The sequence below is a fragment of the Aspergillus eucalypticola genome (assembly GCF_003184535.1).
Source record: "Aspergillus eucalypticola CBS 122712 chromosome Unknown BO83scaffold_21, whole genome shotgun sequence".
Classification (NCBI taxonomy): Eukaryota; Fungi; Ascomycota; class Eurotiomycetes; order Eurotiales; family Aspergillaceae; genus Aspergillus; species Aspergillus eucalypticola.
The window spans coordinates 337630-363832 of NW_020290295.1; the positions used below are offsets into that span (position 1 = coordinate 337630).

The window sequence follows — 26203 nt, forward strand, 5'->3', positions numbered from 1 at the left end:
TTTCTGACAACGTGCGCCAATTTTGGCAGGGGCCTAGGCCCCCAACGAGCTCTGTTTACCAGCTCATCATCCTCTGTTTTTGGCCCATGTTGACCTGGCGTCTTCTACGGCGCGCTACCTAGCATTTGCCTTATAATCTGTTGTTTCTTTGTTTGCTTACGTTCAGCGGGTCGGGCAGGATATAGTGTTGGCGAACTATCTGGTTTATCTGATTTGATGTTATGTTAAATGTTGAATCACCGGACTGACTGGATGGAAGATCGGTGACCATGTGTGCTCCAAGAGAGTTTGATATTACTTTTCCTGACAATTGTTGCGTGGGACGAAAGATGTTAAGATGTACTTTTAGATACCCCTTGCTTGAAGTGAATGAATTGCTTAGCGTGTGCCTCTTACAATAATATCTTTAATATATAGAACCCAAGTTTACCCAACAATCTATGCATCTTCGATATCCTTAGTGGAATAGAAAATAGGCTATCGTAACAGGGCTGAACCACGTGAGCGCACCGCCACAGGTGACGTCTGGCGGCGCCTTCCCCAGAGTGGCTGAGATTGGCTGATGAGGATCGCCGGCCGACGAGGAACTTGCACCTTCGCTCGTCGGCCATCGTCTCCATTTCCCCCCGGTTTGTCAATTGCTGGAACTAGCATCATCTCCCTCGCTCCGATTTTCTACCCTTCGCAGTTGAGCCCCGACGTCCTGCCGTATGTGATCCAAGCACCACAGCCGGGGATCGTATCGACCAGCCGATTCCCACCTGTCTCTATTGATCCTCCGCCCACGGAGACCCACGGACCAGGCAGACGAATACCAACATCCCCTGCCTAGGCCTTCGTCTACCCATTCGTCTTGCGGGCTGTCGCAATCACCCAAGGATACCTATATATAGCCTTTCTCGAGCCCTGTCTCCCTCCTTGTTGGTTGTGATCGGAACCTTATTCCTCGACACTTCGGAACCTCGGTGGACGAACAATTAGATCGACGGCAAGAGCGACCAGTATAATCTGCTTGGAGTGAACACAATGCGTGACGGCGGCCTGGGAAAATTACAAAGGAGGATGAGACGATTTGGCGACACTGTAGGTCAACGGGAGTTCTCTGTCCCTCGTCCTTTGCCCTTCACATGTGCGGGGTCATGTCGGCTTGGGAAACAGACTAAACGTGGCGTAGTTGAACCCAGATGATGCGTATCTAAGTTGTAAGTTCTCTCGCTTTCTTTCCACACTGCATGTTGAGAGATGTAGATGGTTATTAATACTTGAGCTTGATAGATCATGATGTTCGATGTACGTTACTCTGTCAGAATAAAGATACAAATCTACCGCCTTTTGACGCCTCCTTGATCCCTGGTCTCTAACAAACGGATACAGTAACACGAGGGGACATGCAGTCGCTGAAGAATGACTGGCTGACCGATAATGTTCGTGAGATTCTACTATTGATCTACTCTACCGTTTCATGGGAAGCTAACATTCGAGTCATGATCATAGGTCATCTCTTTCTGGGAGGAGTAAGTTGCCTGCCTACCTGAAAAGTTCCTATCCATGGGGCTCACAAGATCAACAACCGTAGGTACCTTGAACACGAATTTCTCGTCCAATACAGGTCTTCCAACATCGTCCTCCTTCGACCGAGCATGTCATTCATGATCCTGCAAACGCCAAACCCACATTCTCTGCGTGAAGCGCTTCCCGATTTTTCTCGAACCACACATGTCTTCCTCCCAATCAACGATTGTCGCAATGTCACGGAAGCAGAGGGAGGCACACACTGGTCATTATTATTGATTTCAATCGTGGACGGGATAGCGTTTCACTATGATTCGCTGCCACCGGGCAATTTCTGGGAAGCCCGGACGGTGACAATGAAATTCGCGGCTCTACTGGGACGACCCATCAACTACGTTCATTTGGAGGATTCGCCAGTACAGGAGAACGGGAGTGACTGTGGCGTGTTCGTCTGTTTGAGCATGCGTCATTTGTTACTGAAGAGATTGCTCACTGCCAACGCCAATGAGAAGGTCAGCATGAGTCTTGGTGGGCGCAAGGTTGATGCTCGGTCGGGACGCAAGGAAATGGCCAAGATTATTGAAGGCTTCCGGAAGGAGGGCGAAAGACGGAGATCGTACGTGACTATTGCCAATATTAGAGACTCGCCTGGTCTAGTACTGACAATTAAGTGCAGAGCGAGTCTAAGCCCCCTTGGCAAGAAGTCGACCAGTCCTCCACGGATCGAATGATATCACGATCAATTGGAACAAGTCAGGGTCGGCGTCGGAAAGGTTTGTACATTGGGAGTTGTTGATACCAGGTCTCGGATACTGCATACATAAGCCAGAGGGATTGATTTGGTTGTGCTGGGAACTCGGGCGTGATAGCGCCATTGGAAGCCCTTCTGGCTACGCATTCTTCTTGTATTGTCTCTGCTGTACTTGTGCTGTGTTTTATTGTTGTTATTCTAGTTTTTTAGTTCCGGCAGCATTTCCTATTGATTGTTGCATTTTTATGTTATGATATGATATGGGGTAATGAGAGACGTGCATTCGACTATGATGGCTGCCTTGAATATGTTGCATTCTAGTGTAAGCACTGTTTTCGATTATTTCCAACTCACGTGTTTGTGTTTGGATGGACTACTTACGTTACCTGCGCCATGGTTGAATTAATATGTCTATTGTGGTGGTTAGTTTAGTATATGTCTTGAATACTACTATATATATTAGTGCCGCTCCTCAGTTTATACCATACTACTCATTACTGCCAACCAAAGAGACACATGCACACACACATATATATCATGATGATACTGACTACTACATAGTACTAGTAGTGTTGGGATAAAACAATATCTCACTCTACCCTCCAGGTATTGCTCTAGTCTACTGCAGTCAGTCTTCATGAACGTATCCTGCTCCACTGTAGTCTCATACTCCACCATATACTATGATCCCATTTTAAGAACAACAGTATTTCTGACATTGTCACTCCATTCCTCAAGTTGATCTACTATTATAAGAACAACTTTAGAATGAACGCGCAGCCAACAGTTTTCATGAAATCGCACCGCTACGGTCAAACTACTACTACTATGCAATCTTCCAACCCTAGATACTCCACCCTATATTCACTCATTACTACACCATGATACCATAAAAACTGCCCACCAAGACAGCCATACCCATCTCCTAAAGTCATTTGCTTACCCTTCCTCCTCCCATCCTCCTTCCTTCTCACTCAATACCTCATCCCACTTTGTCTCCCAGGAAACACGTTCCTTCCTTACCTGAGACTCATAAACATGGAGTAGTGAATGAAGTGGGCTGTCTCCACCATAGGGCTGATGATCTACACACGCGGGATTGACGCCAGCTGCTTTGCCATGAGCTTGGCTTGACTTGGCCTGATATGTTGCTGTGCGTGCCCTATGTAGGTATATCATGTAGGTGGGAGGATTGGTTAGTCATCGTTGTGCTGCTTCTAACTCTATCCCATGAGCTTCCAGAGTCTCTATACAGAACACTTCCTACCTTCTCCTCAAGGAGGAGACCCGCTACATGGTAACGCTCTGTTATTCCCTCGTATGGTCCTTCCTATATCGTGGCTATTCTCGTCGTTCGCCGGGACTCTACCATGGCAACGAGGTGTTCCTACCTTCTCTGTATAGCGTTCCTTCTGCTTTCTGCTCATGAAGAGTAGTTGCCTCGACAGTAAATCCCCCCAGTACATAATGGCCCTCTTCCCCCCCAGCCCTCTCTCTTCTCTTCTCTTCCCTCCTCACACCGTTTGGTCCCTTGATGCTAGTACTGTGATATATCACTTTGCGTCCCCTCAAGCCCATTCGTGTTTAGCTCAGCTTTTATAGCTTCTGCTTCCGCTGCCTTGTACCTTTCTTTTCTTCCACCTCGCCTTCCCCTTACCCTTCTTATCCGTTTTTTGACCAGGTATTTCAGATGACTCACCTCTGGATACCTGGGTTGCCCTACAAGAAGGCTCCCGTAGCCGACCGGTTCAAGTCGAGTGCGCCATTCCTTTCGTTTCCCACGGCACACACGGCACGCTTCGTCTTTCGCCGGAACTACGAGATCACCTCTTCCCGCTCCTTCCAGACAGTTTCGCCCCCCCGAACTGTCGTCCGCTCTCTCCTGCCAGTCTCGACTGGTGTCCGTTCCCTCCCCCGCAAGTCAGCTTCGCCTGACGTCCGTTCTTTTGCCCAGTTGCGACAGGGCTCGCAACTGCCGGTCTCCGTGAGACCATCCACTCCTTCCCCTGCTTCCCCACCTGTCCCAGCTGCCACTGGGGCAGGGCGTTCGCTAACAGGCTCCGTCCTTTCCTCTCGCTTGGAGGAAAGGCGGGCTTCTCGACAGGCACGCTCTCGGCCTTGGGCTGCTACACCCAAGGTCGAGGGGCACAAGAAGTCCCCCGAGGGACACCGGTCGACAACCCGCCCTTCCCCCCGAGTCGAACGAGCCTCTGGTCCGTCCGACCGGGCTATTCGCAGCCCACATATGGCGGCACGTACTCGAAGAGCGCTCAGGCGGATCGACGAGGTTCTTGCTAAGCCTGCTCTGGTCAAGGCTGGGGCAGGTGGACGTAAGGCCAAGTCCGTGAAGTCGGTTCGTTTCGGAGAGGATACCATCATCCCTGTGTCCTGTTGGATAGTTCGGCGCGAGCATGTCTTCCCCGCCCCGCTGGCGGCCATGGGTCACCTGCAGGGTTGGAAAGTCACTCCTCGTGCGGAGCCAGACGAGGAGGGTGAGATGGAAAAGTACACCACATACTGGGGTTCAGACTCATATGTGATGCTTGACATCCACTCTGCCTCGGAGCCGTGTGGACGTGACGGATGCCAGTACCAGCGCCTGGCTAGCATTGCTGCCAGGAGGCCAGGCTGGGGTCCGGCCACGGTCTTCATGGCTTGGAACATGCTGAGAGAGAAGGTCCGGCAACGTGGTGGATTCCGGCTGTGAGTCGTTCTCCTCCCCGTTCCTGTCACTCGTTTTACCCTTCTCTACCCACATTCGTTTGTCTCCTTGACTTTCTTCCAGTCGCCCTTTCATTCTCGCTTTTCCTTTGTCAGCGTCTGTTCATGGACTGGCTCTGGTCTGTTTTGGGGGAAACAGACCATCCAGGTTTTGCTGATCGGGTAGCAGATGCTGGCGTGTATCCTGCTGTGGTATTGGTGGCGCATTATGCACCGAAGAGAGGTATGTCTGTTACCAGTGAGTGTGGGGCGAACACTGACGATTGTATAGGATTCTGGAGCGAGGGTTCCCGAACCACGAGGGGTAATGACGCACACCTGTACGCAGGGTTTAAGTCGTAGTCCCTTACTCGGAGCGTCAGCAACCCGTTGTAGCTCCCGACGAACGAGACGGACGAGACGAGACGACGCCGACGAGACGACGACCGACCGACCAGCGACAGCGACATCGACGACGATAGCGACAGCGACAACGACGACACCGAATCGCCGGAGGCCGATTGGGGGTAAGTAGCTTCCTATTGACATGATGTAGAGAAGAGAAGCTAAAAGCATGTAGATGGTGGTGGGCCATCGACAATACGACAATATCGACGCCTCCTTCGACGACGACGACGACGACGACGACAACCGACGGAGCTACACCGGGCGGCTAATTACGCTTCACCGGAAGCGAAAGAAGGTATGTATTACTTCCAGTGTAGATTAGTATATGCTAACTGATAAATGTAGACGGAATGTTACCCAATCATGCGGATGTACTGGGAGGGAATATTTCGTCTTGGGTTGAGTTTGGTGGCTGGTGACGGAGAGGTTGGAGGTAAGCAGCTGCTTGAGATGATGAAGAGGAAAGAAGCTAATGAATGAAATAGATCAGGGAGATTGTTGATCAGGAGGGATAGCTGGACTGAGTCCATGCGGAGTGAGTGGGGTGGTATTATTAGTAGATAGTTCAAAGACCATGGCATCATGGCACATTTGCTTGGGTTTATGGCGTTGGGTCACGGTTCATTATTATCTTTCTTTTGTTCATTTCATATGGCCCGGGCGTTTGGTGTTGGTTTGGCTTTTGTTTTCCCATTTCCTTTTGTTTTGTTTTATTGTTGATGAACAGGGAGTTTGCCTGTCTTTAGTTTGCTGCTTCTTTTTTCTGGAATGGATCGTCATTGCTGTTCCATCAGTGTTCAGTGTAGAGTATAAATAGTAGTTGTAGTTGGTGGAATGGACTTCAGTGACTGAGTGGTGAGCAGATGCATTAAACATTTAACCAAGTATGCAGCAACCCTAATGCAGACAATATAGTAGATGCACCAATCCAGAAACAGAACAGAACACAATATAACAGAACATACCAACTCAGCAAACACAAGATCAATCAAACAATGCAATAAACCCAGCAAATCCAAAAGAAAGCCAACTCATCCTCATCTACTCAATTAACTCCAACCCTAACTCCCTTTCCAAAATCCCATACATAAATAACTGAAATAAAATGAAGTAGACAGACTAAGCCATCAACTCATTCCACAAATCCGCCGCATCCTCCCCAACAAGCCCACTACTATTCACCTGATCCTCCGCCGCATAGCACGCATCAATGGTCTCCTGGGGCGCATTACACGGACTAATCAACCGATTACACACAAAGTTCATCAACGTATCGATGGTCGTGGAACTCCCGTGCTGGAAATCCACTTGGTTGTTCGTGATGAAACTCCATTCGGTCCGCCCGTCCAGGCCGTATTGGTAGGAGATGCTAGGGTCGGAGCATTGGCCGTAATCGAGACCGGAGGTGTTGTCGTTGTCGTCGCCGCCGTCGCCGCCGGGGGTGGTGGTGGGGCAGGTTGAAGTATCGGTTGTGGTGACTGTTGCTGTGGCAGTCACTGTAGAGGCGGGCAGGGTGATTGTAGAGGTTGAAGCAGGGAGGGTTATCGTCGAAACAGAAACATCCGTCTCTGTCGCTGTCACCGTCGACGCAGGGAGGGTCACAGTAGCAGTTAACACATCCGTCTCGGTAATAGTCGGTCCGGGGATAATGATCGTATCTGTGTCGGTGATGGTGAAGGAGATGGTGTGTGTCCTTGTTGTTGTGGCAGTCTCTGTAGTGGTTACTGGGGGTTGAGTTATAGTGGATGTATCGGTGATTGTGGCAGTGATGATGTCCGACTCGGTTTCTGTCACTGTTGCTGTTGCTGTTGCCGTTGCCGTTGTAGTGATGGCTGGACCGGGGATTGAGACTGTTGCTGTTTCTGTTGCTGTTTCTGTTGTGGTTGTTGTGGCTGGACAGTCGGTTGGTGGAGGGATGGGGCCGGCTGTGTTGGACTCGGTGGTGGTCACGGTGATTATTTGGGTTGGGCTGGTTGGGTTCATTGTTAGTCTTGTGTATAGATGATATAGAGGTGGAATAGGGCAGGGGGAGGGGGGGAAGGCATACCCCGGCTCAATGGTCGTGATGGTGATGGTCTGCACGTCGTTGTCGTTGTCGCAGCCGTTGCCGTGGTGGTGGTCATCTTCTTCATCATCAGAATCAGAATCAGAGTCATCATCGTCCCAGTCACTGTCGCTGTCGGAGTCACTGTCACTGTCGCTGTCGCTATCCCAGTCACCGTCATCGTCGCCATCATCATCACCCTGGTCTTTATGATGATGTTTATGACGGACTTGGTCTGTGATATCGTTGTTGTCATTGTCATCATCATCGTCATCGTCATCCTTCCCACCGTGGAGGTTCATAGTGCAGTCCTGGCCATCGGTACAGGCGTCTGCATCGGGCACTTGCACGTCCACATTCACGGCTGTAGGACGGGTCACGGCGAAGGGGAGGGCCTGGAGGAGCAGGAGAGGCAGTAGCCAGGTTGTTTGGCGGACCATGGTGGTGGTTTATAGTCTTGAGATGTTCTGTATATTCTTGTGGATGGAGGATTGGATAGTATTGAAAAGAAGTAGATGCTATGGGCTGAATAGCTTCAATTGGACTGCAATTGCTTGACAGGATACAGAATGATGCTGCTGAATGTGATATTACATCCTGGAAGACAAGGAAACCTTATACATTTATATACTCCACCTCATCGCTACGGATATAATCCCCGTAGGTAGGACATTGGTATCTCGAAGCAGACCTAACGATGAAAGCAGGCCTTTCCTGACAGAATGAGTAACTGATGAGGACGGCCATGAATTAGGCGATGAGAGAGTGAATTCGTCCATTCTCCAGACCCATGCCAAAAGTATACTATAGTATCGAACCTCCCAACATATTTCACTGGTGACACAACACATGTCCTAAGAATAATCTGATAAGTTTTGACGACCTCGTCAAGATTAACACACTCCGGACGACTCAATAAACAATGAACAATGCCCTTTGTCATCCGCTTTCGCTTGTCCGGCCGTGTTTCTCATTGTAGGGTCGGCCCGTTTCCGGTCCACTGCATTCCAGCCAGTGTCTTTAGGCATGTCGGGCAGCCAGTATGTATGCATTCCCTTCCCGGAACCGACCCCGTACTCTAGAAGATGAACATACTAATACTCCTCGAATCATTTAAGACCTAGGATGTCCTCTGGAAACGGTTCATTCTTCTCGGTTTGTATTTTAGAGGGAGATGCGGATGTTGAATCTTGCAATCACGCCTTGGCGGTTCCGGACGCGGATTATGATGTATGCATACATTGCTTGGTATGCTATGCCATTGTCCTCCCACGGGGAATTAGCCCCTTGGTCTTCTCCACTTTTGTCCCATCTGGAAGAGAATCTCTGATGTGGGTGCCGAGCCCAAGACTAGGGGAAGCTGGTTCTGAATCATGGTGATGTCTTGATCAGCGCTGGTGATGTAATATCCACTTCCTGACAGGATTCGCGACAGGCACGACGCTCTACGTCTTAGCGCCGAGATTAAACTTCCCATACCAATGGGTCGGTGGATACACAGCACCTCAACTTCATCTTGCCACTTTCAAGCACTCCCGCTAGGCAGTATCAGGTTTGCAGTAAACTACTCAATACTTTCATTACTCGCTCCGCGCGCTGACAAGATCAAACTCGGCCAGTTGGATGAGGCCGAAGATAGACAAACAAAGCGTAGGTACAATGGACGAGAAGAACTCCTGTAGAGGAATTTATAGCCAGAAACCCGGAGCATCCCTCCGACAATAGTCAGTTAACAACAGTATAACAAACAGTGAACCCCGAAAACGCCGGCCAATGTTGAGAAACAGACAAAATGCAAAGCGGAAATTGTGTACACAGAGGCAGACATGAAAGACAGGAATAAGAAGCACCAAGGTTATAGAACGTTTGAATCATGAGCCAGAGTGCCGAGCGTATAATCTATACGAAATATGAAAAGCCGAACCATGAGGTGGAAAGGACAGTGCTAACATATGTACCAAGAGGACAGACAGGGTGCCAACGGAGGAACTTGCAATGGGGCCGCACGCCCAGACAATCCCATCACTTCTGATGTGGGAATATACCAGATATATGTCCAAGACCACTTGGCTAGGGCGGAGTAGGCGTTTGGCGGACCTCTTGCTCGTCAGACCGCTGCTTCTCGCGCGTGCGCATATACATTCCCTCCGACGGCGTTTCCGCTGCTGCAGAGGGATTTATCGAGCGAGGAATCGCCTGAGATAGTTGCTGCTGTTGCTGTGCGACAATCTCTCTCGCATAGAACTCCACAAGCATCGTCCCGTATGCTTCAAGCTCTTCAACAGGAATCGATAGGCGAAAGTCGTTCAGCAGTAAGAATTGAAGTTCAAGGTGGTTGAGCTCAACCAGCGGCAGTCCGCCAACCTGTAAACGAGTTAGAGATCATAGTCTAATGAATGATATCTGAGGAAGCCACCTTTGCATATCGAGAATTAGTGTAAAATACGTCCGAGAAGAATTTACTGGCACAAGTTACGCCTGCGATAACTAGCCGGTGAATGTTGAAACTATCAACAACGAAAAAGTGGGAGAACTGATCCTCCTCGTCCTGTGGTTGGAGAGAGGGCGATATGGACGACGGACTGGACGGGTCTTGGGCTGCGATTCCCGACGACGATGGCGGGGTTACCAACGGCGACGCTTGTGTCGTATGTGTCGACGACCGCTCAGCCGACGATGGCCGTGTACTGTTGCCACTTGGCACGGTAGACGTGCCATCCCAGCGACGTCGTAACCGGTCGAGCTGGCCCTTATTGACCAGTTCCGTCATGCGATCGAAATATACCAGCAGACTGAGAAAGACCTCATACGTCGTAGGACAGTACTTGTGTATCCTGGTCAGATAGCTGAGAATACTGATGCTGGGCACGTTTTTGCCGTGAAATGCAAGCACGCTGGTAGCCTGGGAGCTCAGAGTGGTGGTGCCATCCGGGGGCGGAATGTGTCGATGAACCGACTCGTGATGCAGGTCATTCGTCGTTGTGATTTTCATCAGCAGTCCAGCAACCATCTCGATTATGTCCGTGACCGGCATGGAACTAATCTCGTACTGGCGCTCTTGGGCCCACTGCCCGGGTGCCTGATCCCTCTGCGCAAGGAACTCTTCGCTGGCAAAGCTTTGGATGTGTGACAAATCACGAACTTTGATCCGACTCGGAGAGTTCGCCTCGGAACCCCCCAAGGAGCGAAGGGACTGGAAGGTCGGTTTTAGTTGAGGCGAAGCTGGCGAAGACTGACTCCCCATATGCGGTGCCGAGGTTGGTACCGTTGTTGTTGTTGTTGCATGGCTGCCACCAGTGTGATGAGAGGAAGAGTGTGCTGCAGGATGAGAAGCGGAGCCCGGGCGCGATGGATGGTGGGAGGTGGTAGAGGTCATTGAGGCTGATGGAGGATGAGTGTAAACAGATCCCGGAGTGGCAGAGGAGGCTCGCGTGGATGGTTGGGAACTGGGTTGAGAGGGCCGACTGATGTAGGCCGGTACATCATGGGTTGGGTGGGAGGGGAGGCGAGTAGAGCCGGCGGCGGAGGTTGACGGCGGGGCTGTGGATGAGGTGGGGGTGGTATTGGACGAGGCCGACCTAGAGCTCCCGGACTCCAGGTGTGACGAAGGATGGTGAGAGGGCTGCTGATGAGTCGAGGACCGATACACTGATTCCGAAGAAGTGATGGCGCCTCCCAACATGTTGTAGGAGGTATCCATATAATCCGGTCGCGGATGGTTAACGACGACCGATCCCATATCAGAGCCGACGGGGTTTAGAGAGGTCAGACGCGGGTGCTTTCTACTCGGTACAGGGCCGGCGGCCGAAAGTCAGCGATTACTTTGAAGACCAGTGATGAGGGGGGTCATGTCATTGGGGGGGGGAAGGCCAAACAAGGAACAGATTCCTCCGCGTAAGGCATATCGCAAGAGGGACAAAGCACCAAACAGCGAGAGGGGAATGGGAGAGATACCGGCAGGATGATTAGTTTTAGTCAATGATCCAAGAATGGGAGGACAGTCTAGATCTGGAAGATCGTGGCGTGAAGGGTCAGAGCACCTTGGGGAGGGGAGGGTGTGTATGTAGTAGCTACAAGAGTAAAAGGTAAGAGTAGGAGCAAAGCAGTTAAAACGTGAACCCGACCCAAGCCTGTAGCGGGAAGGGAATCACAAGCGATAGACGGCAATGGAGTGGTCCATTGCGATGAATCAGCGAGGGACAGGACAGGACAGGACAGGACAGGACAGGACAGGACAGGACAGGACAGAACAGAACAATCCGGGGCGAGATGGGGCAGGAATGAGGAGGAAGGATGAGCAGACAGGTACGGAGAGCACTATCAGGTTATAGAAACCGGACTGGAGGGGAACGGAGGATAAGGGGAATGGGGGAATAGGGTGGCGGAGAACGATGGGAAAGGTGGATTTGGGGTGAGTGAATGGATGGATGGATGGATGGATGGATGATGCAGGAAGGGAACAAGAGACTCTCGTCCCGGCAAGGTTGGGATCCACACCCGGCCATGGCCCAGTCAATCATCTCCCATCCACCTTTGCCCATATTACCAACATCCACACCCTCTACATTCCCCCCCCCCCCCAAGTTGATTGATCAAATGGCAGGAGAAGCAAGACGAATAAAGACGAGCATTCATTGACACCTGGAAGGTTCTCCTGACAGGGTGAGACAGGCAAGAATGCGACCTGACGAAGATATGATACCATGAGATGATCCATCATCTTTTGATTCAACCTACATACTGGGCATCACTAATTGTTCTACTGGATCTACTCCGGTCCAGGCTGCACCGGAGACATCCTTACTGATTGGTACAGCAGGGTCTCCCCATGAAGGTTCCTTGCAGCGATATCAAGCAAGTCCACCTTACCGACCGCGCAGAATGAGGAAGCCCTTGTCGTCATGAGATCGCATCAACAGCCACTCTTAATACCTGCTTATCTTCACCAACTACTTACTACTTACCTGATAACTAGAGAGTAATATTGTGACTGATTGATTGATTAATTATCTATCTATCATCCCAAGAAGAAGGAAGGATAAGGCGAGACTACGACTAAGAGAAGAAGAAGAAGGAGACGCACACCCTCACTCACTGTTCAGGCCTAAACCAGATAGTCGCATTTAGGACGGATCATCCTCTGCTTGGGGGTGCAATGGGCGAATGGCGGCTCCTCTGCCGCGCAGGTGTCCAGCAGCGCCGACTGATTGGTGGCGGCTCCAGACGCTCTGGAGGCAATGGCAGCCGTCATTGACCTACCATCTATCTTGGCCTGGCCCCCTAATTACAAGCTAGCAGTTCCTTAGACAGTAAGTATTACAGTAATTAGTTGATGGCTCTCAAGTTCAGTCTGTGGGTAAGCAGCGGGGAAGCTATTAATCTAAACGGTACTCCGTAGTTGGTATTTAGTCTAGATGATGTGATCGTGCCATACTCCGCGCGTGGGATCCATGGATGGTCAAGACTACTGTCCCGTAGCTTGGGATATCCGGAATTAGTCGACCCCGTCTAGTGACCCTGGCTCTCCTAGATAAGGGCGGATCCATTTATTGGGGTCAGTCTAACGGTCACTGGCATACTGGTCAAGTGATAGTGCCTCAAGCAAGCAAACTATAAGATGACGGGAAGCGACTCCTGAAAAAGCGCTATCAACCCACGCTATCACATCCCCTCCCCTAAATCTAATATCCCACTCGGTGAAGAAGATGCTTCCCATCTAGATTGATATCTAGCAGTCTCAGATCTGGAAATTTCTCCTGTCTTAATCTGAGGCAATAGCACTACTCTGTAGAACAAATGAATAGCTCGTGTAGCAGCTAACAACAATTAAATCATCGTCCCGTATAGATACATTCGTTAATTGGTAACGCCCGGTCCAGTGTAGCCCGTGTCCGGCAGGTAGAGGTGTCGCTGGGCGCCCCGAGACGTCAGCACCACCAGTCGGATGACACCACCCGAACTGCCATCCCACTTGATTGCTTCTTGCAGTGCTCCGCGGACGAAGTTGATGCCTTCCTCCTCTGTCATGTTCTCCTTCCAGTGAGTATCACAGTACCCATAGATATAGGTCGATCCGGATCCGCCAATGGAGTACGGTTGCTTGTGAAGAGACCCGCCCAAGGGTATCGAATACACCTGACCTCCGTGCTTCGGGTCATATCCAGCGATGATGATACCGGCACTATGATTTGTTGGTCAACAAAGCTTGCTCATTCCAGACTGACCCGGTGGTATGCCTACCTTAGCATGTCCTTGTTCTCGTAACATAGCTCTTGGAACAGCGATGCGGCGACCTGAGTACTTGGTGCCTCGTTGTTGGTGATTGCGTACATGTTGAGGTGGTAGGACACGATGTCTGCCACAGCCTGGGTGTCCGCGGCGGAACCTGATCGACAGCACCAGATTGTGTCATGGACCTGCGTCAACTTGTCGGTGACTCGGTTGGCGATATAAGCTCCGGTTGTCGTCCGGCTGTCTGCACCCAATATAACACCATCCTTGAAGTTGATCGCCATGCTGTATCTCGTCAACATATCGGACATTGCCTCGGGGGCTGACCGAAACTCACATCGATGTTCCTAGGCTGTACCGATGAGTTAGTGACCGTTCTCAAGTCTCATTGAGCAAATGGTTGGGGAACATACTTTACTTCTCCGCTCTTCAAGTGGTTCATATCAACATGGATGCCATCTGCAATAACTCATCAACTCCCGCTCGACACATTATCAAATCATAGCACGAGACCACTAACCCTCGCCGAGCATCCCCGTCATACCGTGACCGACCATGATGGCTGATTGAAAATTGACAGAGAATGTGGATAGTTCCTGTCTATGTAAATCTATGCCACTGAAAGAAATAGGGTGTGATGGCGATGAAGCGTGGATGGAAAGCAAACGTCAGTGCAGCGTGACTGATGGTCAAAGAGGTGGTTATGAGCTCTGACGGAGCTCTCCAGGCAGGTGAACGCGTTACGTTGGCAGCTGGAGCTGATTCCGCCGGGCGGTGAGAGACAGCCACGTTCCTACTGGGTGGTTCCTCTTCCCCCGCAAGCCTCCTGAACGACTTTCCCCAGCCATAGAAAGCAGCCCCCGATGAAACAAACCGACGCATTATCTCCCGCTCCAGGCTGCAGGGTATCTCGCCGGATCGTGACCCTCACCACTTGAGTTTTCCCCCTTCCTGCATCTTCCAGCGCTGCGACCGTCAATTCAAGCATTTCCACCCTCTTCCGTTCCAGCCGCACCGCCTTATCTCTCCGCGACACTGCCTGGTTAGCCAGTCTACTACCATGTCGGAGTCGCCGCCCCCACCGTCATGGAGTATCGCCGGCATGGCCAACAGTGCCGTGCAGTTCTTGCGATTGCCAGTTTTAGCGTCTTCCGGATTGGCTGTAGTAGCCAGCGGTCTTTTGTACTTTAAGCAGAAGTTCGTACCCCGTCATCACAGACGTCCATGGAGAACATCTCAAGTGGTGTGTCGTTAGACGCTGACCCCTTTTGCAGTGAACTCATTTATCCTCGCAACGTGCCCGTGGATGCGCGGACAAATGTCCCCAAGCCCCAACAGTTTGGACTCACAGACTACGAAGATCTACAAATTCCGACCCCCGATGGAGAGTCGTTAAATGCCCTGTTCATCCGCCCCTCGCGCAAACGTATAGGCCCGAGTATCACCGTTTTGATGTTCCATGGAAATGCCGGAAACATCGGGCATCGCATCCCCATCGCAAAGGTTCTACAAGATGTCTTGGGTTGTAATGTCTTGATGGTGGAGTACCGTGGTTACGGTCTGTCGACAGGTACACCGGACGAGGCGGGCTTGAAAATCGATGCTCAGACGGGGCTAGAATATATCCAACAGCGACCGGAAACCCGAGACAGCAAGATTGTCGTATATGGACAGAGCTTGGGTGGAGCCGTGGCGATCAACTTGGTTGCCAACAATCAAGGCAATGGTGCGATCGCTGGACTAATCCTTGAAAACACATTCCTGAGTATTCGCAAACTGATTCCCACGTAAGTCCTGCTCTATAACTGGTTGCCGACCAGGCGATGTTATCCACGTCCTAGGCCAGGCAATGCTGACTCGTCTTATAGGGTCTTCCCTCCTGCTCGTTACCTTGCCCGTTTCTGCCACCAATACTGGACCAGCGAGGATGTCCTACCTAAGATCACACAGGTCCCCGTTCTCTTCCTGAGTGGGCTGAAGGACGAGATAGTCCCGTGAGTGCCCTCAGGAATTGTTGTACAAGCTGAGTCCCAGCACGTCACTAACATGCAGCTTATGACCAGACCATCCAACATGACTCAGCTCTTTGCTATCTGCAAATCCGACCGCAAGGTTTGGCGTACACTTCCAAATGGAGGACACAATGACAGTGTTGCTGAGCCCGGCTACTTCGAGCATATTCTCTCTTTTGTGAGGGAGGAAGTCCTCGCGGACGGTCAATGAACCGGCCGCCCAGATGGCATTGGGGCAGCACCACGAACTTCGGCCATTGACGTGAATCGGTCACTTTTATATCTCGGATCGCTCTGATGACACTGATGCTTTCCTTGGTGCTGTGCCTTCACCAACTGCCAACGAACTCATGAACCACTTTCGACCCTTTGCTCTCACAATATCCCTTTCTGCGAAGACTACTCGTCCGCAGTCATGTCTAGGGCAAGGTTCTTTTACAGTGCCCTTCACATGTGGCTGTCGCTACATGAAGAAGAACTGCTCCTTATACACCCAGTTTAATTTCCCTTACGACTTGTCCCCGAACAGTCCATCTGCTGCGGTTTCTAATTCAGACCCCTTAATCCAACGCAGCATTGGTTCGAACACTGTACCCATATCAATTATGTTTCGACAGCAACTTGCTCGCCTGTTCTTTGTCATTGCTCCCTGCGTGGAGTCTACCTTTTTTTGTCTCATGATATTCATGCTCATGGCGTTATTGACTCTGGCTATTTTCTCATTATTTTCGCACTGCTTCCAAACCCAGGCGGTGTTTGGCTTGTCTCATCTGGCTGCATTGGCTGACTGCACTCATGGATTTATGAGTTGTGAATCTACGCGTTCGCACTAGAATTAGGAAAGACCTAGCAGCCAAGATCGTCTATATTTAATGAAAATTTCATCTAGTCCAATGGACCAGTTGTGTTAAAACAAATATTCTGCGACTCTTACGATCGATCGTACTGTGTACTAAGTTATAGCTTCGTAGTAGTAGGCATGCCATGCACTGCTAAAGAACATAATGACTCAGCAGCATAGTGGCGCTGCACAAGGCACGGCCCCACGTGGATAATCGGCGAGCGGAAACGTCCAAGTCAAGCCATCAATTTAATGGCTCATGCCATCATGCAAAGTTCAATAGTCATCCCACCCGTTCGTTGCTGGCAACCTCCAGCTCCCTAATTCCTTCATTTTACATACTCGCCGCCGTTGTTTCGCTGTATATTCCTTTTGTTCCACGTTCTTTCGCCTGTCGTTCCTTCTCTTATTAAACAGGACACGAGTCCTCTACCCCCGTACCAAGCATACCCTAGACGGGCCACTTGGCGATCTGGCCCGCCATTGACGGCATTGATTTGCGATATCCTTGAAACCCACCACTTTCGTACCCACCATGGCGAACCGTCAGATTACTCGACGCATTCTCATCAGTACCGCGATTGCCGTCTTCCTGCTCTTTGTTTTCTTTATCCGACCTGAAGGACCGCCGAGTCCCGCGATCCGTGCCCCTGGTCACCTGGAGAAGGCTACGCAGGCCGTGGTCTCCAAAGATGACCTCACCAAGGGCGAGGTTGTGATGCCCCGGCTGGGGAATGCAACCGCGAAGTAGGCTAAAGCCAAATGCTATTTCGCATTCTTGACATTTACTGATTATTCACCACCAATGGCAGAGCCGAATTGGGTCGTGCGACATGGAAGTACTTCCATACCATGCTAGCTCGATACCCCGAGGACCCGACGGAGGAGCAGCAGGAAACTCTTCGCTCCTTCATCTACCTTTTTGCGCGACTCTATCCATGGTACCTACCCACACTCCTTTCTCTCTGCGCTGATCGTGGCTGCTGACTATTTACCAGTGGGGAGTGCGCTTCTCATTTCCAGGGTCATCTGAAAAAGTACCCGCCGCAAGTTTCTTCGCGCAACGCGGCTGCAGGATGGGGCTGCTTTATCCACAACGAAGTGAACACCATGCTCGAAAAGCCGATCTTCGACTGCAATAATATTGGGGACTTTTACGACTGCGGCTGCGCCGAGGACGAGGAGGGCGAGGGTGGTGAAACTTTGAAGGATAAGAAGAGTCAGAGCGCTGCTCGAAACGAGGTTGATAGCGATGATGCCGTTTCGCCCGTTGAGATATCCAGGGAGCCGTTAGTTACTTCCTTTGATTACCACGGGAGCGAAGATACTGATCAGACGATCTAGGACTACGCGGGGTTGAACAGAACCGCAGAACTTGGTATCTAATCCGTGCACCTGGTTGCGTTTATACCCAGTACTTGTTCTTGCATGCTCCACCAGCGCAGGATCGCTGGGTGCATGGGGCCAGGAGCAGTACCTTAGCGTATGATTTCTACAGCCACACTCATTCAAATTCCGCATTATCGTCCAGACTTTGTACTTTGCATGTGAATTTCATCTGCCCTGTAAGCACCCGGATTTCCCGGAAAGGGCTTCGCTTCTCACACAGAAATTGTGAGAGGGTAACAGGGATTCTGCAGTCACACAGCTGTAAACGAAGCTTCTAGCAGGTTCTCAGCAGATGCGAGCAAGCGATGGCCGGGGCGGCCGGTAAGGTTGCGAAAGTATGCGGCATCGCGCGCATGACTGCAGAGATGCATCTGACTGGCGCGGCTGACCAAGACTAACGTAGCCTGTTGCTGAACACAACAAGGCACGGTGTATTGCCTCGCTCCGCTACAGCAAAGCTCTATGAACGATTACTCAGTTTGCGATATAGACAACTAGTCAACTAGCATTACCGACACCACGCTGGAAGTGTCAGCGACAAGGCTGAAACCTGACTTCCAATAGATGAAACACTCCGCCATGAGGATGCCTGATTCGCGCGCGGCCCGGGCCACAAAAATAGAAATAGATGTCGTTAAGCCAGCGCCAGCGGCATCGCTGAACCGAGCCTGGCTGTCAACCAGAGGGTGGCTCGCACCGAAAGTCTAATCAACTGTAGACTGACGATCTTACCCACCTCAAGCCTATGGAACAGGGAGGTATCACTATGCCTAGATAGCTGGCGACGGACTCGTATCGGAATTCTCCCGCATCATCTGTAGGATCGTCTTTCTTTCGCACCCAGCGCCACACTAATTGACCCGGTGAAGGCGGGTGAAGCTGGCTGGTGACTGGTTGATCCGCCCATATTGCTGCACGGCGTCAGGTCTCCTGATAAGTCCGTGCTGATGTCCGGATGTGCAAGCGCTACACCCGTGGTCTACTTGATCCACAGGTCATCATGTCGGCGTTTGCATGGGATTCCTGAGCCTCGTCGACCGAAGGGCGCGTTTCAGGTCTGCGAGCCCAGGTCAATCTGACTCCTGAAGGTCATGGTGGAAGATGAGTATGAAGAGGAGATATGCTGTATTCGATGTTTTCAGTGGAGCTGTTCTTTGAGCGGGTCGTATTCTCAGCGGTAAAAAGGAGGCGCATAAATTCTATCTCATTATCTTGTCTTCTTGGATTTGATTGCGGGGTTGGAGGGTCATGGCCTGATTCGTCAGGTACCAAATGCCTACCATAAGGTTTGGAACAATCCTAAAGCAGATAAGCGCCACCCAGAGTTAATTCTGGACTTTTTACTTTTTTGGCCCTTTTTTTGCCCTTTTCTTTTTTGGCGAGGGAAAAGAAAGCAAAAGCACAGCAGCGAGACGCCGAGACGAGAGCAGGGAAGCTTTTCCTTGAAGACGCCGAGTGCTTGGGATCCAGTCCGCATTTATTTATCTGACCTGCTTTGCTTATTCTGCTCGGCTTGTCCGACCATCCCTCGTATTTGTTTTGCGCCGTCAACAACAATAACAATCACCACCACTACCACGACTACCACCATCGCGCGTTTGTTTAAGTTGGATTTAATTGGATTGGACTTCGTCGTCGCGCAGGGATCCATTCGTCCCAGAAAATACTCCATCGCTTGGTCGGCTTATTCCCCGACAGGTTCAGTGCGGGTCCCGACAAACTAGCGCCCTTCTCAATCGCCGTCTTTTCTTCTTTTTCTTGCCTTGCGACTTTGAGTTCTCAATATATCACTGGGAAAGGCCCGACTCGTGCAGACACTTGAATAGTACGCGCACCACATCGCCGGGTCATTCAATATGGTTTCCTTCTCCTGCGAGGTGAGTTGTCCTTATCTCTCGTTTGTCACGAGCAGCATCCTGCGCGGAACTCTGCTGGAACTCATGCTAACTCGCTGCCTCTTCTCGATCCCTAGGCTTGCGGTGATATCCTCACCAAGAAGAAGCTTGATCCCCATCGCAACCAATGTCGCGGCGCCACCTTCACCTGCATCGACTGCATGGTGCACTTTTACGGGACTGACTATCGGTCGCATACGGTATGGCTCTACCCCTCCGCTTGTACTTTTGCCGTGAACTATATACTTTGCGCTTCGCCCAACGGGTCGGAACTCTCTGCGCTATATCTGCTTGTCTGATTGGTGGACCTGAGGGCTCGGGCTCTTGTTGGGACAGTGCAAGCGCACTTTTGTGAACAAGAATGGGCGACTGACATGTCTTCTTAGTCGTGTATGACCGAGGCGCAAAAGTACCAGGGCGCGCTCTACAGGGAGAAGCCTACGAAGAACCAACGCAAGGCGCAACAGAACAATGGCAAGCAGAATCAGAAGCAAAACAATGCTCATGGTCACCGCGCCCCGTATGTCGAAGATGCGAACGACACCGATAACCCGCCCGCGGCTCCTACTCCCCCTGTGGCTGGAAACGACAAGTCCCAGGGTACTTCTACGCAGAACGGAGACAAGCAAGTCAATGTCTTTGACTACTTGGTGGCAGAAAAGACCCCCAACGCGTCCAAGGTCTCTCTAGGCGGATCCAAAGAGCAGATGAAGATGGTCGCCAATGCTCCCTCCGTCTTCGAGCCCAGCAAATCTCTGACCCGCGCCGACACCGATGCGGAGGAAGAGAACAAGAACTACGATGTCGCATACGAGGAGAATGGTTACTCCTATGGTGCTGGACCCATTAACCAGTCGGTGTATGACGGTAAAGCCCCGAACGCCTCCATGGAGTTCATGACTCCGGCACCGAAGAAGAAGAAGGATCGTTTGCGCGGCGAGGACAAGGTCAGCGGCACGACCAGTGAGAAGAAGCGCAAGCGCCGCACCGATGATCACGACATGGAAGAAGCTGACACCCCCATGTTGGATGCGCCATCCAGCGTTCTGAACAACCCGGGCACGCCCATGCTGAAGCACTCTGGTCTGACTGGTGGTCTGGATCGGATGCTCCGCTCGCCGTCTCAGGACGGAGAAGACCACCCGCGTCGGCGTTACCAGGACCCCTCGTCACCCATCAAGCGTTCTCGCCGGGACAACAAGGACGCCAATGGTGATGGTCTTGGAATTTCGATGAAGAACCGCGCTGAACGTCTTGTGTCGTCCATGTTTGGCGGATCGTCGGTTTCAGGAAGTAGCGTGAACAGCCGCGAAACTGGCAAGGCTGCCCGGGCCAGTCGACGCGGGTCTCCAGACGAGGGTCGTTCCAAGAAGTTGCCCAAGGTCCGCAACACCTCGAACGGCCAGACCGAGTCTGATGTTAGCAAGAGCAAGCGTAAGAGCAGCGCTCAGACGGACGGTGATCGGCCGTCGCGCCGTCAAAAGCAGATCGAGCACACCGACTCTCGCCACGACGATAACGGTCGTGAAGTGGTGGTCTACCAGCAGAGCGGCGTCCCTGATGGCCTGCAGCGCCAGATGGCTACTCACTTCCTCTCATTGGTGACCAAGGGCCCCGAAAGCACGCGCGGGTTCTCTGTGAACAAGGTTTTGAAGCGATTCCACCGCGATTTCACGGACGAGTTTGACGACAGCGACCGTGGACGCGATCAAGGCCGCAGCCGTGCGGATCGGGAGCGCAGAGCCGATGATGAGAAGGAGCTGTGGCGGACTCTGCGGTTGAAGCAGAATGAACGGGGTGAAGTGGTGCTTTTCTTCTGATTTTGATGGGTAATACGAGCATGGCATGGAGGCAAATAATTTCCTTTCTTCTCTTCTGATATCTTTGACTGCACTATTTTTGTTGTGCATAGCGCTTGTGATGTGTGGATGGCTTTTTGAAGATTCATTTCAATATGTATATTGGCTTTATTGATTGCAGCTAATGGTTTCGCTGGCAATCATTGGTTATTCCCCCCCTGCAATCTAATCCTCGGATCTAGAATCTGTAGAATATGCGGTCCCACTATGAGTAATATGCGGTACAGGATGACTCGAAGGCGCAGCATCTCTTCCAGCATGAGTCACTGGCCGATAAGCCCCTGGTACAACCCTATTAGGTTAATTCCCTAAAATCCTGCCATGAATACACTGTAGTTTATTAGCAGTGTTAATCCACAAGCCATCATTGGGTGGGACATGACCCGTTGAAAGCTGCCACTTCTCCATCAAATCTTCATCTGTCGCCACCCGAACCACCTCCGAGCTCAGGAACCATCCGAACCACCATCAAATTCCATCCCTTCGATCGCTTTCTCTTCGCTTACAATTATCTGCTCTTTCAGCCTGCAAGGCATTTCTTCTTTTTACTTTCATTTCCTTTGTCTGCCCGGGTAGTGTGTCTACTGTTGAGGAAGAGTTGTTGTATTCCCTCGTTGTTTTTTTTTTTTTTATTTTTTTTTTTCCCTTCCCCGTTCACACTACTACTACTCATTCAATATCTGGATCGGCGGTTATCGCCCATTAGCGTTGGTGCATGATTGTCCTCCCACCACCGCCACCGCAAACCTCCCACCCACTCTCAAGGACCCTGGAGACGCAGACCATGTCCGCTACTTCTGCAGCTCCAGCTCCAGCTTCCGCGGCTGTTGGAGCCTCCAATTCTAATTCCAGTACCCCGCGCCCGAGACGCGGTAGAGGCCGTGGTGGCCGCGGTCGACAGACAGCGAATTCAGCTCAGGCTCAGACGCAAACGCAGACTCAGGCAGCACCGGACGCACAGCCTCACACTCAACGTCAACCGCCTACGGAGACCACACCGAACGGAGATGCACCGCGTCCGCCGCGAGGACCGAGGGGAGGCAACAAGAGGGGCGGAAGAGGGGCAGGCGCGAGTCGTCGGCCACGCGGTGGCGATCAGGCTACACTTCCCGCTGGACGGACCTTTGGAGGAAGATTGACCAGGCCGGAGCAGGAGCAGGATGGTCAAGCCATACCGGGCGGTGACGGGGTGGATGAGGCAGGGTTGAGGGCCGATGCGCCTGTGTTTGTGCCTGGTGCTGCACCGGCGCAGCAGCAGCAACCAAGGGAAGAAGTTCCCAACGGTGCAGCATCTGCGTCTGGTACTGGGAGAGGCAAGGGAAAATCGAAGGCAAAGAACAATAACAATAACAGTGGTGGTAATATTCAGAAACAACCTCGGTCTCAGCCACCGCCGCCTCCGGCGAAAGTTACGACAAAATCAACGGCTTCCGACATCGCCACTCGAATTCACGAGGATATTGCGTACAATTTGTACGAATGTCCGATTTGTACCAGCGAGCTGGGAAAGAGATCGCGTGTCTGGTCTTGCGGGCTCTGCTGGACGGTCTTCCATTTGAGCTGCGTGAAGAAGTGGTCGAGGAACGAGGGGGCGGCGGCTGCTCAGCGACAGGATGGCGAGAATGGGGAGAGTAGTGCGCCTCGCGCGTGGCGCTGTCCTGGTTGCAATCTGCCTCAGGAAGTATTTCCCTCGACTTATACTTGCTGGTGTGAGAAGGAGGTTGATCCGCGCTCGTTTCCTGGCCTGCCGCCGCACTCGTGTGGACAGACTTGCGCGAGGACGCGCAAAGGTTGTCCCCATCCGTGTGATGCGACTTGTCATGCTGGGCCTTGTGCGCCTTGTACGGCTATGGGGCCGACGCAGGATTGCTTTTGTGGAAGGAACTCATCGACAAAGCGTTGCCAGGATACGGATTATGAGAACGGCTGGAGCTGTGGTGAGATCTGTGGTGATTTGCTACCTTGTGGAGAGCATACCTGTCCCCGGCCGTGTCATGAAGGCTTGTGTGGCTCTTGTGAAGAGAAGATCGAAGCACGGTGTTACTGTGGAAAAGTACAGACCGAGATGCTGTGCAGTTCGAAGGACGAAGAGTTGGATAGTGAATTGATGCGGGAGGACGACATTGAGGAGTGGACTGGCTGCTTTAGCTGTGGAGATGAGTGCAGTCGCCCCTTTGACTGTGGTGTTCATTTCTGCCAAAAAAGCTGCCATGCGCAAGATGCACATCCGGCTCACTGTCCGCGATCCCCGGATGTGGTCTTTGACTGCCCTTGCGGAAAGACACCTCTGGACCAGATTGCTGGCTATTCACCCCGGACGTCTTGCGAGGATCCGATCCCGAATTGCACCAAGCCTTGTGGAAAGCCGCTGGCCTGTGGACATCCATGCACCAAGGTCTGCCATACCGGGTCTTGTGGGCCCTGCTTCCAGAACGTGCCCATCGAGTGCCGCTGTGGACGCAACACATTCACAACAATGTGTCCTCAGGGTGAGATGCAACCGCCGCAGTGCTTTCGTATCTGCAAGGCCGGGTTGCACTGTGGCCGTCATGCCTGCACTGAGCGATGCTGTCCCGGCGAGCAAAAGGCCATTGAGCGTCAGGCTATCCGCCGGAAGCTCAAGTCTCACCTGCGGCCTAGCGACGAGGACTTTGAGGCTGAGCATATCTGTACCCGGGTCTGTGGCCGTATGCTGAAATGCGGACGGCACACATGCCCGGAGATCTGTCACAAGGGGCCCTGCAACACCTGCAGAGAGGCTATCTTCGAGGAGATTCCGTGTAACTGCGGTCGATCTATCTTGCATCCGCCTTTGCCCTGCGGGACACAGCCGCCGGCATGCTCGTTTCCATGCGAGCGTCCCAAGCCGTGTGGCCATCCTCAGACGTCCCATAACTGCCATACCGACGACGAAAGTTGCCCCAAGTGTCCATATCTGACAGAGAAGACCTGCCTCTGCGGCAAGAAAGTTCTGAAGAATCAGCCCTGCTGGCTTACGGACGCCCGCTGTGGCCAGGTCTGCGGCCAGCTGCTCAAATGCGGCTCCCACACCTGCCAGAAACACTGTCACCGGCCTGGAGAGTGCGAGGATGCTACGAAGCCCTGCCAGCAGGCATGCGGCAAGACAAAGACAATGTGTGGCCACCCCTGCACCGACCCATGCCATGCACCCTATCCATGCCCGGAGAAGACGCCCTGCAAGTCCATGATCACGGTAACATGTGACTGTGGACGACTCCGCCAGGAGCGTCGCTGCAACGCCGCCAAGGCCGTTGTTTCCAAGGGCCAGCTTCAGCAAGCGCAGCGCGGGCCAGCCGTGACACCGCTATCATGCGACGATGAATGCGCTCGCCTTGAACGGAACCGGTCTCTTGCCTCCGCTTTAGGAGTAGACATCAACCCAACAACCACCGTCTCGCAATCCCTCACCTCTACCAACCTCCCCTACTCCGCCGAAACCCTCGACATCTACATCCAACTTTCCTCCTCCCACCCCTTGTCCACCCTACAAACCATTGAATCCACCCTCCACACCCTAGCTACCACATCAACCGAGCGATCCACGCGCTTCCAACCCGCTAAATCCTCCCTCCGCGCCTTCACCCACTCTCTCGCAGCAGACTGGGGCTTCACTAGCGAAAGCTTCGACCCGGAACCCCACCGCCACGTCTTCGTATTGAAGTCCACTCTCTGGACTCCGCCCGTGTTCGGCACCGGCAACGGCACGGCCATTGGTATCGGCGGCATGAGCGTGGGCGACTGCGTCAAGCTGCGTGATCGCCAGCGCCTAAAGGAACAAGAAGCGCAGCGTCTCGCCGCCGCGGAGGCCAAAGCCCAACGTGAAGCGGCACGCGCACATACCAATGGATCCGGCGAGGGCGGCTGGGCACAGGTGGCTGCTTCGAAGAGAAGCAATCTGACTCTCGGTGCGGGACGGGCTTCAGCTCCTTCTTCTGCGTCTACGTCTGGAACGGCTACTCCGGCTGCTGTAGCACCGTGGTCTACTTCTACTATGTATGCTGCGCTGGATCGGGATGTTGGCGATGCGGCACAGCCTAAGAAGGAGAAGTTGGTACTTCGGTCGGGAGTGAAGGGGTCGAGAAGTCAGGGGTCGTCGGTAGAGAGAGAGAAGGATGGCTCGACTGCTGGTGGGGGTGATGCTTAGTTCTGAATGAGTTGATGAGTGATTCTTCCAACGCTAAACCCTTCTATGGGTCTAGTGTGGGAATGTTCATGTCGTGCTTTCTTTTTCATGATGAATGGCCCATTGTTGCAAAGTTTAGCGTGCATATATGGCGGCTGGGTAGTTTCAAGCTACGAAAAAAACACAATGGATGTTGTAATTGATAAAAGCAATAACAAATAGGATGAAGAGAGAGAAATATTATACCCTTTTTAGCATACTAATTACCAATCTGGTAAAGAAAGAAGTAGAAACATCATTAGAAATAGAATCACCCCCATTGCCCACATCCCAGCTTTAGAAATAAATTCATTCCCATTGACTAACACCCACCAAGATCATCATGAACCAGCCAGCCAAAGCCAGCCGCTTTCCCGG

The 26203-nt window shown here is 52.0% G+C and overlaps 9 protein-coding genes across 9 annotated transcripts; 6 read left to right on the top strand and 3 right to left on the bottom strand.

The window, feature by feature from the left end:
* The first annotated feature begins 583 nt into the window (after positions 1–583).
* BO83DRAFT_380430 (Ulp1 protease family protein) lies at positions 584–2726 on the top strand. The gene is made up of 7 exons (XM_025531751.1): positions 584–1083; positions 1175–1202; positions 1276–1290; positions 1375–1424; positions 1495–1514; positions 1577–2128; positions 2189–2726. Exons 1-7 carry the CDS (start codon positions 1027–1029, stop codon positions 2241–2243), a joined length of 777 nt encoding a protein of 258 aa, XP_025385708.1. The 5' UTR covers positions 584–1026; the 3' UTR covers positions 2244–2726.
* A 1227-nt stretch (positions 2727–3953) lies between these two features.
* BO83DRAFT_439364 (uncharacterized protein) lies at positions 3954–5977 on the top strand (the record flags this gene model as incomplete). Its single annotated transcript, XM_025536169.1, has 7 exons — positions 3954–4966; positions 5049–5103; positions 5154–5207; positions 5256–5490; positions 5544–5666; positions 5717–5804; positions 5857–5977. The coding sequence occupies 6 exons, from the start codon at positions 3954–3956 to the stop codon at positions 5788–5790; spliced, it is 1554 nt and encodes a 517-aa protein (XP_025385709.1). The 3' UTR covers positions 5791–5804; positions 5857–5977.
* Positions 5978–6490: 513 nt separating this feature from the next.
* Positions 6491–7855, bottom strand: BO83DRAFT_391051 (uncharacterized protein; the record flags this gene model as incomplete). The annotated part of the gene is made up of 1 exon (XM_025532887.1): positions 6491–7855. One exon carries the CDS (start codon positions 7853–7855, stop codon positions 6491–6493), a length of 1365 nt encoding a protein of 454 aa, XP_025385710.1.
* Positions 7856–9485: 1630 nt separating this feature from the next.
* On the bottom strand, positions 9486–11154 carry BO83DRAFT_318206 (putative cyclin-dependent protein kinase complex component; the record flags this gene model as incomplete). The annotated part of the gene is made up of 2 exons (XM_025527733.1): positions 9486–9779; positions 9832–11154. 2 exons carry the CDS (start codon positions 11152–11154, stop codon positions 9486–9488), a joined length of 1617 nt encoding a protein of 538 aa, XP_025385711.1.
* A 1958-nt stretch (positions 11155–13112) lies between these two features.
* pre3 (proteasome core particle subunit beta 1) lies at positions 13113–14346 on the bottom strand. The gene is made up of 5 exons (XM_025531752.1): positions 14167–14346; positions 14060–14105; positions 13984–13998; positions 13656–13931; positions 13113–13596 (listed from the first exon to the last, which is right to left on the bottom strand). Exons 1-5 carry the CDS (start codon positions 14201–14203, stop codon positions 13272–13274), a joined length of 699 nt encoding a protein of 232 aa, XP_025385712.1. The 5' UTR covers positions 14204–14346; the 3' UTR covers positions 13113–13271.
* A 271-nt stretch (positions 14347–14617) lies between these two features.
* BO83DRAFT_95205 (alpha/beta hydrolase) lies at positions 14618–16018 on the top strand. Its single transcript, XM_025537740.1, has 4 exons — positions 14618–14843; positions 14921–15433; positions 15515–15640; positions 15710–16018. The coding sequence occupies exons 1-4, from the start codon at positions 14707–14709 to the stop codon at positions 15867–15869; spliced, it is 936 nt and encodes a 311-aa protein (XP_025385713.1). The 5' UTR covers positions 14618–14706; the 3' UTR covers positions 15870–16018.
* Positions 16019–17034: 1016 nt separating this feature from the next.
* On the top strand, positions 17035–17859 carry BO83DRAFT_429395 (flavin-linked sulfhydryl oxidase ERV2; the record flags this gene model as incomplete). Its single annotated transcript, XM_025535456.1, has 4 exons — positions 17035–17246; positions 17312–17440; positions 17498–17788; positions 17844–17859. The coding sequence occupies 4 exons, from the start codon at positions 17035–17037 to the stop codon at positions 17857–17859; spliced, it is 648 nt and encodes a 215-aa protein (XP_025385714.1).
* Positions 17860–19744: 1885 nt separating this feature from the next.
* On the top strand, positions 19745–21603 carry BO83DRAFT_318233 (LYAR-type C2HC zinc finger protein; the record flags this gene model as incomplete). Its single annotated transcript, XM_025527734.1, has 3 exons — positions 19745–19765; positions 19861–19983; positions 20170–21603. 3 exons carry the CDS (start codon positions 19745–19747, stop codon positions 21601–21603), a joined length of 1578 nt encoding a protein of 525 aa, XP_025385715.1.
* Positions 21604–22020: 417 nt separating this feature from the next.
* On the top strand, positions 22021–26025 carry BO83DRAFT_410011 (putative NF-X1 finger transcription factor; the record flags this gene model as incomplete). The annotated part of the gene is made up of 5 exons (XM_025534175.1): positions 22021–22027; positions 22446–23115; positions 23140–23206; positions 23231–23323; positions 23360–26025. 5 exons carry the CDS (start codon positions 22021–22023, stop codon positions 25805–25807), a joined length of 3285 nt encoding a protein of 1094 aa, XP_025385716.1. The 3' UTR covers positions 25808–26025.
* Positions 26026–26203: the final 178 nt, after the last annotated feature.

Coding starts and splice junctions, on each gene's coding strand:
- BO83DRAFT_380430 (XM_025531751.1), top strand. CDS start 1,027: ATGCGTGACGGCGGCCTGGGAAAATTACAAAGGAGGATGAGACGATTT. Junction 1,084..1,174: donor TGAGACGATTTGGCGACACT/GTAGGTCAACGG, acceptor AACGTGGCGTAG/TTGAACCCAGATGATGCGTA. Junction 1,515..1,576: donor GTCATCTCTTTCTGGGAGGA/GTAAGTTGCCTG, acceptor CAACAACCGTAG/GTACCTTGAACACGAATTTC.
- pre3 (XM_025531752.1), bottom strand. CDS start 14,203: ATGGTCGGTCACGGTATGACGGGGATGCTCGGCGAGG. Junction 14,106..14,166: donor GACGGGGATGCTCGGCGAGG/GTTAGTGGTCTC, acceptor GAGTTATTGCAG/ATGGCATCCATGTTGATATG. Junction 13,597..13,655: donor GAGAACAAGGACATGCTAAG/GTAGGCATACCA, acceptor AACAAATCATAG/TGCCGGTATCATCATCGCTG.
- BO83DRAFT_95205 (XM_025537740.1), top strand. CDS start 14,707: ATGTCGGAGTCGCCGCCCCCACCGTCATGGAGTATCGCCGGCATGGCC. Junction 14,844..14,920: donor CTTTTGTACTTTAAGCAGAA/GTTCGTACCCCG, acceptor CCCCTTTTGCAG/TGAACTCATTTATCCTCGCA. Junction 15,434..15,514: donor ATTCGCAAACTGATTCCCAC/GTAAGTCCTGCT, acceptor CTCGTCTTATAG/GGTCTTCCCTCCTGCTCGTT.